Raw genomic sequence first — 16598 nt, 5'->3', positions numbered from 1 at the left:
GGTGACCATTTCCATAACACCAAAAAGGAGGACATTATACGGCATATCAATAAATTACGGTGTACATAGGACTCTGGTATACTCTCATTTATAGTACAATTTTGAGTGGTTTAAAGATGATGTTTGTGTAGCTGAATAGGCTACACAAACATACAGTGGCCGGACAGGGCATTGAAAATCCGGACTGTCCGGCCTAAAGCCGGACGCCTGGTCACCCTACTGTCTGTCAACATCCACATTTCTCTTTATTTCTGAGACACTGAGTGAACACACTTGATGAGGAGGTTCACACAGTAACTTCACTGTTCACTATACATCAAGAGGAAATCTCAGTGAACTGCTCTCAGATTCAGAACAGGCAGTGTGTGATGGTCACTGGGCTGCACATGAACAGACAACACATGACTGATGTTACTTTATCATCTCTGCACCAACAGATCGTTTGAAAATGAAACTGTGTTTATTTGGTATGAAAACATCTTTATTGAAAACCTCTCAGTAATAAATTATTCAATAATAACCGTCACCTGTACAAATAGATCAGGAACTGACCGGTTAACTGATGAAAACTGGTCAAATAAAATTAGTACAGGAGAGACGACCAGATAAACAACGATCAACACAACTGACTGCTCAGGTAGCAAAGTGTTGTCAGTCATAACACCACAGTCAGGTGACACAGAGTCATCAGGTGACACAGACCTGCAGACATTAGGTCCTGGTTAAGGTAACTTTATTTGTGGACACAACCTGTCAGCGTCTGTCCCCTGGTGGACATTCCAGTCCTTTACAGGATCTTGTGGACTGAACAGGTTTCTCTCTGTGTCATAATGACATAATGTTGTTTTCCCTCCATCAGTTTGTAGATCTCTGATTGGTCATGGTTGTCCTCTTTCAGTCTGTCTGTCAACATCCACATCCCCCCACCCCGAGGACCAGCACAGTCCTGATGAGGCTCCTGGTCTCAGGTCTATCGTGTGTTTCACTGTCTCATACTGTTCAGTTCTTCAAACCATCCCGCTCCACTGCAGCGAGGTGTACCGGACTCCTCCGTCCGTCCCGAGGGAGCAGAGCAGGACCGTCTTCTTCACGTTGGACCCCAGACGAGCCACAGCGAGGACGTCCAGCAGACAGACCGGCTGGTCCAGGGACAGACAGACGGCAATGAAGTGGGCGTGGAAACGAAGAGGGTCACCTGGAAGGGAGGGACACCATCTGTGAGAGTCCACTAAACCTGAACCATGACAGACAGACAGACAGACAGGGAAACAGACAGGGAGACAGTGAGGGAGACAGACAGAGACACAGACAGAGACAGACAGACAGACATATAGACAGACAGAGAGGGAGAAAGACAGGGAGATAGTCAGACACAGACAAGAGACAGACAGGCTGACACAGACAGACACTTTACATAAATGACAGTCAGGTAAAATAATTAAAGGTTAAATCGTAAATAACTCAACAAACAAACATCAGAATAAACAGGAAATAAAATAAAACCTCAACTACACTGACAAAATAAAAGTCTTGTCACAGTGAATCATGTTATGGTAAACACACTTATGCCTTCAGTATAAAAGCAGACTGATGAAGGTCAGATCATGAACTGCTCTTATTTGGGTAATCTGTGGTAACCTGTGCTTTTACAGTGACATCACAGGAAACAGACTGAGTGGCCTCGTCAAGAAGGTCCAATTTAAACTTAATTAACCTGCCTCTGTCATGTTGTGACAACAACAACAACACAACTGTCATGGTCACTGTGCTGCTCAGGTACCACACAGGTGTCCACAGGTGTTCCCACTTCATGTTCTTTGTGTCCGCCCCCCCTCAACCACAGTCCCTCAGGCTGCGTCCTCATGACATCATTTTTATTTTAAAACTAAAACCATCTCTGTCCATACTAACACACCTGAAAACACAGATCACATGACAATTGAGCATGTGCGACCCGGTGTAAAAAGGAAGCAGATTATCTCCTCTCAGTTGGATCTCCTCATAGCTTCAGACAATGGACTTGTCTCTGTACTTGTCCTACTAGATCTTAGTGCCGCATTTGACACCATCGATCATAAGATTTTATTACAGAGACTAGAACATATGGTCGGCATCAAAGGAACCGCACTAAGCTGGTTTAAGTCATATCTGTCAGATAGACTCCAGTTTGTTCATGTTAATAATGACTCCTCTATCATAACTAAAGTCAGTCATGGAGTTCCACAAGGTTCTGTGCTAGGACCAATGCTCTTCAGTCTATATATGCTTCCTCTGGGAAACATTATTAGGAGGCACCAGATGAATTTTCATTGTTACGCAGATGACACCCAGCTGTACTTATCCATGAAGCCAGGTGAGACTAACCAGGTAGCCAAGCTTCAGGTCTGTCTTAAGGACATAAAAATCTGGATGACCAGTAATTTCTTACTCTTAAATTCAGACAAAACTGAAGTTATTGTAATTGGCCCAAAACACCTCAGAGATACACTATGTGATAATATACTGACTCTGGATGACATCACCTTGGCCTCCAGTGCTACAGTCAGAAACCTTGGTGTCATTTTTGACCAGGACTTGTCCTTTACTTCACATATAAAGCAAGTCTCTAGGACAGCCTTCTTCCACCTGCGCAATATTGCTAAAATCAGACCCATTCTATGTCTAAAGGATGCTGAAAAACTAGTTCATGCATTTGTTACCTCAAGACTGGACTACTGTAACTCTTTATTGTCAGGATGTCCCAAAAATTCAGTAAAAAGCCTCCAATTGATCCAGAATGCGGCAGCACGAGTACTGACAGGAACTAGGAAACGAGATCACATCTCTCCTGTGTTAGCTTCTCTGCATTGGCTCCCTGTAAAATCCAGGATAGAATTCAAAATCCTCCTCCTCACCTACAAAGCCATTAATGGTCAGGCACCATCGTACCTTGGAGAGCTTATAGTTCCCTATTTTCCCAATAGGACACTTCGCTCTCTAAATGCAGGTCAACTTGTGGTTCCCAGAGTTTGTAAGAGTAGAATGGGGGGCAGAGCCTTCAGCTATCAGGCTCCTCTCCTGTGGAACCAGCTCCCAGTGTGGGTTCGGGAGGCAGACACCCTCTCTATCTTTAAGATCAGGCTTAAAACTGTCTTGTTTAGTAAAGCTTATAGTCAGGGCTGGCTCGGGTATGTCCTGGCCCATCCCTTAGTTATGCTGCTATAGAGCTAGACTGCTGGGGGATTCCCATGATTCACTGGGCGCTCTCTCCCTATTTCTGTCTCTCTCCCCCTCTCTCTCTCGATGACCTCATGCCATTAACTTTGTTTCCTTTTCTCTCCCGTAGTTTGTGCTTCTCCTCTCTCTCCCTCTCTCTGTCCTCATTCTGCAGGTATCTCTGCCTCGGGAGCAGCAGGATCCAGATCCACCACTACTCATCTTTACTATTAACCACTGTTACCTGTCATCATTATTATTGATAACACCATTACCTACACAGCTGTTCCTGGTCTCTCTCTCTCTCTCTCTCTCCCCTCTCCCCTCTCCTCCCCCTCCCCCTCTTTCTATCTTCTCCTAAACCCAACCGGTTGAGGCAGACGGCCGCCCACCCTGAGCCCGGTTCTGTTGGAGGTTTCTTCCTGTTAAAAGGGAGTTTTTCCTCCCCCCTGTCGCCAAGCGCTTGCTCGTTGTGGGAACTGTTGGGTTTTTCTCTGTAACAAAGTAAGGTCTTGACCTTACCCTGTAAAGTGCCTTGAGATAATGTATATTATGATTTGGCGCTATACAAATAAAATTGAATTGAATTGAATTGAATAGCTGCAGTAAATAAACTGAAGAAGGAACAGCAAAGACAGTTGTAGAGTTAAAATACAGAACTGAACTGAACAACAGCTGTGGCAAAGACAACAAGGTCAGTAACACTTTAATTCATTAACCATGTTGTTTCACCACTGGTAGTCGAGGCTGATAAGAGCCAATCAGGAGCCACTGCGGGTGTCTACGTCATTGTTTCCAAAGGTCTCTGTTTCTGTCCGTCCAGACTACAATACCACCCTGGAGTTTTAGACTAAAACGGGTCCAGCAGTGTTTCTGAAAGTCTGTTTTAGGGGCTGAAGACTCTGGAGGAGAGTGGACGGAGGAGGAAACAGGTTAAACAAAAACATAGAAGAAGAGATGAGTTAAAACTAAAACAGTAGAAGAAGAGATGAGTTAAAACTAAAACAGTAGAAGAAGAGATGAGTTTAAAACTAAAACGTAGAAGAAGAGATGAGTTTAACACTAAAAGGTGTCAGAGTGGGTGGCGCCTGACTGTCCACTGTATGAGAGGCTGGTTGCAGGATTTGAGGTGGGACTCTTTAAAAACATTACACCTGTATAAAAACACGTGAGAGGAACTGGACTCTCACCTGGATATACGAGGAAGTCTCCTCCAAACTTCCCTGCTGAGGTCAAGTAGAAACCCCGCTCCCTCAGGTCTCTGAACACCTGGTACCTAACGTCACCACATGGGTTGTCCTGCTCTCTGATTGGCCAGTCGGCCTGCAGGAAGGCCCGGGCCTCGGGGCAGTAAGTGAGTCCCGCCCTCACCGTGCTCAACTGGACCGCCAGCGCTGATCGAGGGAAGGTAAAACTCCGGTCCAAGGCCTCCAAGCGGCCCCGAAGGGTCTCGTCTGTGTTCCCATGTCCAACATCTGTACCTTAGGGGACCAGGACATCAGACAGCAGGTACAGTCCACAGGAATCGAGAGTACAGATCTGCTTTAGGTGAGACATCATGGTAACGCTCTCACCTGTGAGTGATGAGGTCACGGCTCGGTGCAGCGCTGACTTCCTGTCCTCCAGAGCGAGGATGCTCTGCTTCTCATAACTCCTCTGCTGCTCCTCCTCATACTGCTCCACCCCTCCTCCATCCTGCAGCAACCAACAACAAATCAAACACATACAACTAACTTATCACCAGTGTGTAAATTAACTGTCCAACCCGGTCACCATCTGGTTAACTGACCCGTTATCAGCAGGTTAACTCACCTGGTCACCAGCAGGTAAAGCAGCAGCAGCCTGGTGTTCACTTAGCAGTCTCTCCTCCTCTGGCAGCAGAAGCAGGGGTCTCCCCAGTCGTCCGTTCTGTCGGGGGGTCCGGGGCAGTGAACCTATCAGGGCCCCCACCAGACCCTGAGACCTGACTGTCTTCAGGTCCTGCACCCTCCACAGCAGGGGGGCTGAGTCACACAGACTGAGACCAACAACATGAGACAGTGACTTGTCGTCATTGTCCTCCTCCTCCTCCTGACAGGCCAGGGGCTCCTCTCTGCAGGGGGGCTCCTCCATCACCAGAACCTGAGTAAACCATTATTTATTATCAATAATCAATCTTAGTGTTTCATCAGAGACAAAGACCAGGTCAGGTCTCAGTAGCACTGGTGGTGTAATCAATAACTGTCTGTGGAATAGAAACAGTCTGTTCATTAGATAATTAATCACTTCGCTGGTCAACTCAGGTAACTCACTGACTCATTAACTGTGTCAGTGACAGTAACTGAACAGATTTTACAGAAAAAACTTGTTGTCAGATTGATGATGACGATGATGATTACGATGATGATGATGATGAGCTAAACACAGTGCACACCTGTATCAGTCTAATCCTGTACTCTCAGCTGCTGCTGTCATACCTTCATACATGTGTTGTGTTGAGGAAAATCCTCAGTGATTGTCACTCTCAGTGAGCCCAGGGATCAAACAGGTGGACTTGATCAGACCGGACTCTACAGGTGTCCCTAATAAAGTGAACAGGTCTGAGACATCATTGAAGATTTAGTTTGGACTTTTATGACATGATCAATGATTTCATTCACAAATCAGCTGATACAAAACAGATCTGAGGAATTAAAACTATAAATCTAATGGAATAATCTCAGACCACAGTCTCATGTTCACCTGGTTACAGGTGTTTCCTCTCTCTCTCTGGTGATGGACCTGGATTAGAGCTGAAATTAATCTAATAATCGATTATCTGATTGAACGTGACGGTGGAGCAGACTGAGGCTCTGGTAACACTTCATCAATTAACTAAGGAAATGTCTAATAGATTAATCAATAATAATGAAATCAGCGGCAGCCCTGAAGAGAATCCTCTTCCTCTTCCTGGTGTGTAGACTGATAGTGTTCACAGACACACAAACACACACGGTGCGTTATCGACAGAATCTCTGGTTGGTCAAAATATAAAATGAAACAGAGAAAATGAGCTGCTCTTCATCACAGATGATGATGATGATGATGATGATGATGACTGCGACACTACTGCGGTCACTATTCAGAGCTGCAGCTTCATCAGGACCATGAGGATTCAGTCCACGCTCGGGTCCTGGTTACAGACCTGAACCACCACTGAGTTAACACACTGGTTAAACCACGTCAGTCGATCTCTAACTAACCGCTCACTGCTGAGTCAGTCAGGTTCAGATGTTAGCTTACCTTGCTGTGAACACACGTCTGCTGTTTCTTCTCACGTTCCGCTCCACGACCTGCCGCAACCCGGTGCGGCTGTAGTTTAAACCTGATTATTCAAGCTACAAACTACACACAGTGACAACGCGGACACACCATGGATGTATTATAAGACCTGGATGCCGGATCTAAAAATAGCGCCCATTCAGTTGAATACGAGTTGCTCGCCTGGCGCATACGCCGGAAAAGTTTCTGGCTTCCGGGTTACTTCCGCGTTATGAGTGTCACTCCCATCGTGCCTTTGGTCAATGAGAACGAGCGAAAAACGTTCTCGATCTGGCGCTGCGCGTTCACGAGTGCTCTGCTAGCGGACTTTATTATGTGTAATAGACTAATACAGGACCGGCCCGGGGCTTTAAACCACGGATTTATACAAATGTCAACAGCAACAAACAGTGAAGATGTAGTGAAAAGTAAGGTGGCATTAAACCTGCAGTCGTTGATATCGTGGGTAATTCACGTGTAAAGAGTTAATTTATTTGTGATCTTAGAGGGAAACGTGTCAACATTCAGTTTGAAGCTTTAGAGCCTAAAGTCACATTGGAATCAACATTTTAAATAATCATAACCAGACAAAAATATTAACTTTAACTTGTCTTTTAGGTCATTTTAATATATGGATGCTGCATGTGACGGATAACTACAACTCATCAGATAAAGTTATTACGTTTACTTTCTCTCATTGAGAAGTATATTTATACGGCATGTCTTCTTTAAAAAAAACCCCAAAACAACCAAAACTGTGCGGTGCTGTAGTTATGCTTTATGTTCTGTCATTACTTAGCCCTCTTTCTATTTTCCACTGTTCTCCACAGCTATATGCTACAGTCAGGACGGGATGGATGTATTAAAACAGGCCGAACCTCCACATGTCCTGTCCCCTCCAATCTCTGCCTGTCAGGAGAAAACATTTATTTATTTATAGTGAAGTAAATCAAACACCTGTTGATTATTTGACCGTATTGATCTTTCTCAGTCTTACCACTGTAATCCACCAAAGCTTTTGTTTTACTTGTATTTAAATATATATGTATTTATTAAGTCACTGTTGATTTTTCGCTGCAATACCACGAGTGCCCACTGGAAAAAATTGGCTGCAAGGCTGAGCGGCGGCGCCGTATCCAGGTCACTGAAAATTTAAAAAGAAAAAATCTAAATCACAAATATTTAAAAATCAAAATCTTGTAAATCTTTAGTGATGTGACTTTATCTTAAAGTTACAAAAGTGTGTTTTTATATCTCGAAACACACTGTATAGTTCGCATCATTGAAAACAACTGAGCCATGAACAGTCAGACTCACTGAGGACGCCCATGTTGACACGGTTCGATCAGCTGTTTATCTCCGTCCATACTGAACTTGGTGTTGATTACAACTGTGGAGTGTGTAACTGTTAGTGTGTCAGTATGTTGGTGTTCCAAGTGTGAACTGTTACTACACTCTGCTGTTGCTGCTGTGTTGGACTGTGGACAGACTCTGTGGACCCTATTTCATAGGCTTCATGTAGAAATGAACCAAGAATTCAAACATCTGAAGAGACAACTGTAACCATCTGGGTGGAGAGGCTTTTATTCTGAAAGGAACACTGTTAAAGGCTTCAGCCTCTGTACAGATGTTGCACAGCAACAGGGTTCAATGGCCTGCTTTGTATTTATTGTCTCTCTCTCACTCACACACACACACACACACACACACACACACACACACACACACACACACACACACACACACACACACACACACACACACACAGCAGTCATTTGGTGACAAACTGTTCATTTCATTCTTAGTGAACTACATTTCCCAAATTCCTCTTAACCACCTCCAGAGGCAGAGGGATGAATTGATCACAGGCAGATGCATTAAACAAAAATGTATCAGAACCACAACTCTTTGAAAAGCCAAGAGGGATGCTGAACAGGGTAGAAATCTTCGTCAGTACATTTAGAATATTTCTATTAAATGCAGTGATGCAGAAAGAAGCAGTTCCTGAACATATTTGTGCAGGAGGGATGGACTGTGAGGTTTGGAGGCATGGCCTGTCTCTCCTGCAGCGCCTCCTATTGTTCGATCTGCAGCTCCTCCAGCTCCTTTAGCAGCTGGTCCTCCTTCTGGATCTTATCCAGCTGCAGAAAACACAGTCCAGGTCAGTCCAGGTTCACAGCAGCAGTCTGACCTGATCACTTTAGGTCACTTTAGATTTAGAGATTGGAGGACAGATCAGAGGACAAAGGACAGAGATCAGAGACAGAGATCAGAGGTCAGAGGATAGAGGACAGAGCAGAGGACAGAGATGAGAGGACAGATCAGAGACCAGAGACAGAGATCAGAGGACAGAGAACAGAGACAGAGAACAGAGATCAGAGGACAGAGGACAGAAAAACTCTGTCACCTGGTTCTTTTGCAGGACTTTTCCAGATGCCTGTTGCTCCTTCAGCTCCTCAATGGCTTTAAGTTTCTGAAACATAGAAACATATCACAGACACACTGACCAATCACAGCACAGGACAAACCATGTCCTGTGCCTGCATGCATGTCCCCCCCCCCGTGACCTCAGCACCGAAGCGGAGTAAAACCTCGCTGCTACAGATCATGTGACTCTCTTCACCTTCTTTAAATTCTTTATCTTCTTGTCTGTCTCCAGGTCACCGGTTGGCTCTGATTGGCTGTTGGTGACGGGATCAGATGGAGGTTCAGGTTCAGACTTTGATTCCTGCAGAACCAAACAGAGTCCAAGATCAGTACTGTAGGAACAGTCAGGACCTGGACTGTGTTCAGCCCAGGTTCTTGTGGGCAAACCACCACATGTCCCACATGACTATATCAGATGAACAGAGGACTGTCCTTTCAGCAAACAAGGGGACGAAGAGGGAGACAACACCTGCTGTGACTCAGTGATCACTGTCTCTGTTCTTTTCCTAGTCCTGGCAGAAACAACCTTACCTGAGCACCAGGTGTTGGGAAATGTGGTTTTAATGTTAGGGCTGTGTTAGTGGTTCATCAGAGTTACTGCAGGTTCACCAGGTCAAACTTACACCACAGATAATACATGTTCTTTACTGTGCAGAATATGGGTGGAGCCAGCAGGGGCCAGCATGGTTTTACTACAGCTGTGATTACAATCACATTAATGAGACCTACACTCAGATCAACAGAGACAGGGAGGGCGATTAAACCAATTAACCAATAAACAGGTGAGGGAACAGGTGAGTAAACAAGTGAGGGAACAGGTGAGGGAACAGGTGAATGCATCAGTTTACCTGTTTAGCTGCCTTTTTAGCTTCTCGTTTCCTCTGATTCTTCAGAGCTGATTTGGAAAGACTCTTCTCCCCCGAAACACCTGGACGCATGTTCTGAGGGGGCTCCTCCTCGTGCTGACAGACAGGTACAGGTCAGAGAGACAGACAGGTATGGGTCAGGGAGACAGACAGGTACAGGTCAGAGAGACAGACAGGTACATGACATGTACTTGCCTGTCTTACCTGTACAAGTTCTATCAGATCACTCCCAGGTGTGGTGCTCACTAACTGAACTTGTTTGTGAAATCCTGTAAACCAGTTCTTTCCTCACCAGTTTGGCGCTGGGCATGGCTGGCAGGTGTCTCAGTGCAGGTGGGCGATACACCTGTGTGGGTGGGGCCTGTGTGGTCCCCAGCTCGCTGGGTGCTGCCTGGTATCGGATGGCCCGCTCAGGGAACGTGCCATCGGGGAACGGCTGCCAGCGAACCTCCCACAGCTCCGAACCGACCGCCACGTCCCATTTATGTAGCACTGAGCCGGTGTAGTGCCAGATCTTATAACCGTTACTGACCCGAAGCCGGGGGGAACAGGTCGCTGTGACAACATGCTCGCCATCAGGGGACCAGGAGAAATGTGTAGCGTCTGGAGCCTGAGGTTTGGACACCTGAGAGAAGAAGAGAGGGGTTAGACTGGTTTCAGGTCTGAGGAGTCAGCTGGTCTAAATGCCACAGACTAACCCTCATGATGCAGACCCTGTGGTCAGGATGGGGTGGAGGGCTGTGCACACAGGGCAGGACACAACACACATATTGTTCTCCTGCATGTTTACCTGTGCAGGTGAACATGCAGAGGAACAGGTGCAGCACAGGTTCACAGAATGTTTCATCATGGTTGAATGAAGCCACCTTACAACAGATTTAAATATTCTCTGGACTGAGGAAAAGGTTCAGACTCTTCATTATTATCATCATCATCATCATCATCATCATCATCATCATCATCATCATCAGGAGGTGTCCAGATTCATCCTGCAGTTGGACAACAAGTTCAAACATAGTCACAAAGAACTATCTCCAGAAACCAGAAGAACCAGGAGACCTGGTCCCCACAGAGTCCTGATCTCAGCCTCATGGAGTCAGTCTGGATCACAAGAGGAACTGAGGCAGGTTCTCCAAGATGCTGGATCAGCCTACCTGTCCAGAACTTGAAGACCTGAGAGCAGGTGTACTGAGAAGAACTGGAGCTGGTTTAATGGCAAAAGGGGGTAACAGCAAATACTGGTCTGATTCAGGTTTTTACTCTTTACTGAACTTTGGATGAAGGTGACTGAGAAATAAAAACTGTTCCTGGTTTTATTTTGAAAGTGTCTTCACACAGCATGAACTGTTTCCTCTGATGTTTACAGAGTCCAGTTCATTCAGACGTTCACTCACTGTGCTGCTCCTCTTCCTCCTCACCTGTTTGTATTTCTTCACGTCCCAGACTTCCATCTGACCCCGCAGGTTCCCAAAGCCAGCCAGGACCAGTATGTGGCCCTGAGGACTGGAGACAAGCAGGATGATACAGTCAGACTGGTTCTTATCTAACAGGACGGTCTGAGCTACTGACATGCAACAAATCCATGAAGAAGCTCAATGACTCTGCTAAAAGCTGAACCTGACTTTGTCTTTGTAGAAAGAAGCAGCATCTAATGGATGTGGCTTCAACAGGTAAGGTGACTGAGGTATCAGCCTCCCAACAACCAGTTCTCACCTGTAGTAGGCAGCGTTTCTTGGTCCGGTTCCAAAGTCAAAGATTGGGTCGCATTTGAGGTTGAAGATGGTGGCTTTGGCTGGCATGAAGCCATAAACCACGCAGAACTCTGCAGAGTTCGGACTCCAGGCAACATCGTAGATTGGACCATTCTTCGCTGAAAGATACAGAAACAAAAGAGTTCATCAACAGAGCAACCCCCATGAGTCCATGGAAAAACCAAGTCCTGATGGATTCTGGACCATTTCCCTCTGGTCCTGTGTATTTCTCATTGAGGGTTTAATTTATCAGGTTTTCTGTTGCTGCTCGGCCTCCAGCTACAGGAAGAAGAATTCAGCTGCTGAGTCCAGAACAACACTAAACCTGTGGGAGCAGCAGAACAGGAAGTGGTCTGAAAAGCTTTAAACATGTGGGGCTAGTATCAATATGCAGTACTCACGCAGCTGAACCAGAGCGGTCTCTCCGTTAACAGCCACATAATGCAGCGTCTGCTCTCCATAATATGAAGCTCCAGTCTTATCCACCTCAGTACTTGCTGTCACCACAACTGCTGAGGCTGAGACAGAACAGAGGGAACAGAACCTGGTCAAGGTCTGGACTTACTTGACACCTAGTATGACATAAGACCTCTCAACTTCTTTAACCTTTCTTGTTCCACTGCATGGTGACTCTGTCAGCCTTGAAGAAGCTCTTGTTGGCAAGCGCTGCAGTTGGTCCTCCCAACACTGGGTACTGGTACAGCCGTACAAATGAAGGGGCTCCTTTACTGCCTGGGACGTAAACGGCTACCTGGAGGGGACAAACAGGACAGAGACATGAGGGACGGGTGGACCCAGGTCAGACAGGTTGTATTGTTAGGCTGTGGGTCTTCACCTTGCTGGGCTGACCTCCAGGTGACAATGCAAAGTCTGAGACTTTCTGCATGTGAAGCTTGTTGGCGATGGTGTCTGAAAACACAAGAGGTTCTGGTTTTACACCGAGACCATCTAAACACTGTGGTCAGCTACATCCTAACTGCTGTGTCAGGTGGTACTTCAGGTCCACACCCACCTGGACCTCCTGTAGACCTCCTATGAATCAGCTGTAAACATGGCTGCAAGGAGCAACAATAAGAGTCCAGGCAGAGGACCAGATACAGGAGACCAGATACAGACCCAAGAGAGCAAAATGATGACTTTCAAGATAATTGTGAAAACATAAAATTGATTATTACAGCACCACCTTCAGGTCAGTTAGTGTCACTGTGTGTCTGAGTGGACTCCCAACTTCCAGTTTTAATGTTTTAGGTCTTAGAGAAAAATAAGAAAAGTGATGAGAACAAAACCAACAGGTCTGATAAGTACCAGTGAACGCTTCAGGTTTCAATTCCTTTAATCCAGAGGTTAGGGTTAGTGGTCTTGTAGTTTTGTGGTCTTGTAGTTTTATTGTGTTCTCGTCTTGTGGTCTGGAGGTTTTTCAGTCTTGTAGTTATGTGGTCTTGTAGTTTTGTGGTCTGCAGGTCTTGTAGTTTTGTATTCTTGTAGTTTTGTTGTCTGGAGGTCTTGTAGTTTTGTAGTTTTGTGGTCTTGTAGTCTTGTAGTTTTGTGGTCTTGTAGTCTTATGGTCTTGTGGTCTTGTAGTTTTATTGTGTTCTGGTCTTGTGGTCTGTAGGTTTTGCAGTCTTGTAGTTTTGTATTCTTGTAGTTTTGTTTCTTGTAGTTTTGTGGTCTTGTAGTTTCATTGTGATGTGGTCTTGAAATTTTGTGGTCTTGTAGTTTTGTATTCTTGTAGTTTTGTGGTGTGGAGGTCTTGTAGTTTTCTATTCTTGTAGTTTTGTTGTCTTGTAGTTTCATTGTGATGTGTTCTTGAAATTTTGTGGTCTTGTAGTTTTGTAGTCTTGTAGTTTTGTGGTGTGGAGGTCTTGTAGTTTTGTATTCTTGTGGTTTTGTTGTCTTGTAGTTTTGTGGCCTAGCAGTTTTGTAGTCTTGTAGTTTTGTAATCTTGTAGTTTTGTGGTCTTGTACTTTTGTGGTCTTGTCGTTTTGTAGTCTTTTAGTTTTGTGGTCTTGTGCTCAGCAGCACAAACATTACTAACTGTATGTGTAGTCTTAAAGTCAAGCCTCATTTGTCTGAGCCTGACGTAAGGTCTTTACCTGCACATATGGTCTTCACAGGTCACAGTCGTGTTAATGTGGTCTGACCTGAGTCACAGTCTGATCTGGTCTCTTACTGAAGTCATTGTTCTCGTAGAAGTGAAGCTCGTTGTTGACGCTCCTCACAGAGATCTTCTCGTCTTCAGACCAGCTGGGACACCTGCAGACAGACACACACCTTTAGTCCACCTACCACACCTGTCCACCACACTGTGTGCTGCTGTGGCGGGGCAGGTAGTTATTCATTTTGTTTGCAGCAGACAATGAGCTCAGAGGTTTCGATGGTTACTCTACAACAGGTGAGTCAGCTGACTGTGACTGTGGTTCACCACTGACCCCTGGTGCATATTGTTTCTAAGTGTCAGTGCCTGTATCCCTGTTTGAGATGTCAATAAGGTCAAATAAAACATAAAACAGGGAGAGACAATTAGGGATGAGGGCTGCATCATATGAAAACAAATCATACTGTGACTGTGATGAGTTGTGACTTTAGTGTGAGTGGTGTTTTTTCATTTTAACTGACACAAACACTTCAGAAATAAAGAAATGATCAATATCAGTGTGTTCTGACTGACCAGGAGTCGACCTTCTTCTGATACAGAGCTTTGATTAGCTGACCGCTCTGCAGCTCCCACAGCTGGAGGTTCGCCTCACCCTGAGGACTGTCCTGACTCTCTGTAACACACACACACACACACACACACACACACACACACACACACACACACACACACACACACACACACACACACACACACACACACACACACAGCTTCATCTAATCTTTGATTGGCTCATCAACCTCATCTGTTTAATATGAATTTGACTGGTTCTCATGTTGTCTTGTGTCATGGTCTTACTGCTGTATGGTTGCCAAGTGACTAGGACTGTGTTCAGAGGAGAAAACTCCAGCAAAGCCGTCTTAGGGAGGTCAAAGGTCGACACGATGAGGCCGTCTGAAGATCTAACAACAGAGACACTGAGAGATAGAGAGAGAAACAGAGACAAAGAGAGAGAGAAAGAGAGACAGAGAGAGAGACAGTTTAGTTTCAAATGTAAATGACAGACATAAAGTCTGTGTGTGACCTTAATCTTCTTTACTTTAGTCACAGATGAGATTTCTCTGATTTTACCTGTGTCCGTTGCACCAGCCGAACAGCGTCCCATCTCTGCTGAAAGTGACACACCTGCTGAGCTGAGAGTCCCTGAGGAACACACACACACGTATGCTGTTACCACACTGTATTCATTAATGTGGTTAAACATGACGTGACAGTAAGGTTGATCGATGAAGATGATCTCAGGTGTTTTACCTGGTGAAGGCTGCATGCTGCTCACACTGAGGGGGTCCAGACAGCAGAGACGTACCATCTGAACCACGCACTGGAAACACACAGTCACAGGTTTAACACTGTCAACTCTCCACAGTGAAGAAAACTGGCGATTATGATGATGATGATGATTATATAAAGGACATCAGTTGAGGTTAGAGGACATCATTGGGTCTTTAGTGCAACGTGGTTTTCAGGAGGGCTGCCACTAACAACTGCTTTACTCATTAGTTGATGACACACTGTAAACGAGCTGATAGCTGTCAAGTTTAAGTCAATCTGTTTCACCCTCAGCGTCGCTGAGAGTTGAGTTCAGCGAAGGTCTCTTACTTGGATGATGTAGTCCAAACTCCATTAACAAATCCCTTAATTTGAGGTGTTTGAGAGCAGGCAAGATTGGTCAAGTTTAGGAAGAACATTTACCTTTTTAGATTATTATTTATTATTTATACTAATTATTTATGCTAAATAATTCCGGGGCCTCAACCAGTTTTAATTAAGTCTAATATTATTTTAGCACATACGCATCATTTGCCAAAAACAAAACTTCATTTTGCTAAATTCACAACGAGTTTAACTTCATATTTATTCTGCATAAAAAATCGGAGGATTATCACCTGACAACTGAGCTGAGCTCAAGTCTCTTTAACGTTATAGATGTAGGCCAAATTTGGTTAAGAAATCTATTGATTTGCAATATCCATGTTTACCAGCCGACTAGACTGTCATATAAAAATATACTTGAGACATTTACTGAGGCCATACCTGACACTTTAATTCAGCATACGCGTGATCTTTCAAACAACCATTAGTGTGTTGGCTTTTATACGTTAATATCCAGCTCGTCACTTGTTCCAACTGTCGGTGATACTAGACATCGGACAGCATGGTCAAAATGTACTGAATTATTTATCTCGTTGGGTTGTTACTTGTGGATTTTATTTTGCCGAATCAATCAGAAGACTCTAATGATTTCAGTGCAATTCGGTTCGTTTTGTTGTAGGATGCATGTTCTTGCCAAAAACAAATCAACAAAAATGTATTCAATTTTACGATGAGTTTGGCTTAATCATTATTGAAACTGAACATCGAGGGAAGATCAGGGTCTCTGACAGTTGAGTGGCGGGGGTTACACGTGCAGCCGGTAGCCGCCGGTGTCCAGCAACATACCGTTATAAATATTTTAAACAGAGATAAATACAAAGTTGAATGAAAACTGAAATAACCCACCTGCTAACAGCGGGACTGGGGGTGCCATGTTTGTGTGCCGGAAGAAGAAAAAAGCCGTGTCCCGGAAGGGCAACAAGAGGTAGCTCTCTCAGTGCCACATCAGCATACAATCACTTATTTCTTTAAAACACGTCGTTTAAAAACAACATTTATCAATCATCAATTATCGAAGTGTCAAAGATGCCGTCGTATCACATAAAACGCGCATTGTTTTCAATAAAAAAATTAAAAGTTGGTTTTTGAAAATATTTAAAGTTGTAAACTGCAACAAGTTGTCGTAAAATAACTGAAGGTGAAACAACTTCCGTTTTCAATGTAAAAGCAAATTAAGAGTTTTTAAAGTGGAAAATGAAGGATAGAATTAAAGTTTTATCAAAGATTAAATATAAAATTATACTGTAGCTACTATCTATCTAATGAAAGAAC

General features: G+C 44.6%; 2 protein-coding genes across 6 annotated transcripts; both read right to left on the bottom strand.

The window, feature by feature from the left end:
- Positions 1–459: 459 nt before the first annotated feature.
- Positions 460–6715, bottom strand: tsen34 (TSEN34 tRNA splicing endonuclease subunit). 5 transcript variants are annotated; one of them, XM_071496770.1, is made up of 6 exons: positions 6457–6715; positions 5652–5774; positions 5008–5316; positions 4770–4890; positions 4386–4676; positions 460–1234 (listed from the first exon to the last, which is right to left on the bottom strand). In XM_071496770.1, exons 2-6 carry the CDS (start codon positions 5655–5657, stop codon positions 1008–1010), a joined length of 954 nt encoding a protein of 317 aa, XP_071352871.1. In that variant the 5' UTR covers positions 5658–5774; positions 6457–6715; the 3' UTR covers positions 460–1007. The 5 variants fall into 5 exon arrangements, with proteins under 5 accessions (XP_071352871.1, XP_071352870.1, XP_071352873.1 ...); XM_071496769.1 differs by having other exon boundaries at positions 5652–5756; XM_071496772.1 differs by having other exon boundaries at positions 460–1195; positions 5652–5756; positions 6457–6712.
- Positions 6716–8034: 1319 nt separating this feature from the next.
- Positions 8035–16332, bottom strand: eif2a (eukaryotic translation initiation factor 2A). The gene is made up of 16 exons (XM_071496766.1): positions 16173–16332; positions 14925–14994; positions 14745–14816; positions 14472–14590; positions 14187–14286; positions 13689–13771; positions 12354–12427; positions 12125–12269; positions 11920–12036; positions 11481–11637; positions 11186–11270; positions 10060–10392; positions 9750–9863; positions 9098–9202; positions 8882–8947; positions 8035–8615 (listed from the first exon to the last, which is right to left on the bottom strand). Exons 1-16 carry the CDS (start codon positions 16198–16200, stop codon positions 8550–8552), a joined length of 1734 nt encoding a protein of 577 aa, XP_071352867.1. The 5' UTR covers positions 16201–16332; the 3' UTR covers positions 8035–8549.
- Positions 16333–16598: the final 266 nt, after the last annotated feature.

This window comes from Trachinotus anak, unplaced genomic scaffold, assembly GCF_046630095.1.
Source record: "Trachinotus anak isolate AG129_WGS33_773 ecotype Australia unplaced genomic scaffold, CSIRO_AGI_Tana_v1 ptg000014l, whole genome shotgun sequence".
NCBI lineage: Eukaryota > Metazoa > Chordata > Actinopteri > Carangiformes > Carangidae > Trachinotus > Trachinotus anak.
The sequence above is the reverse complement of the archived record's forward strand: the minus strand, read 5'-3'. Positions and strand labels throughout refer to the sequence as shown.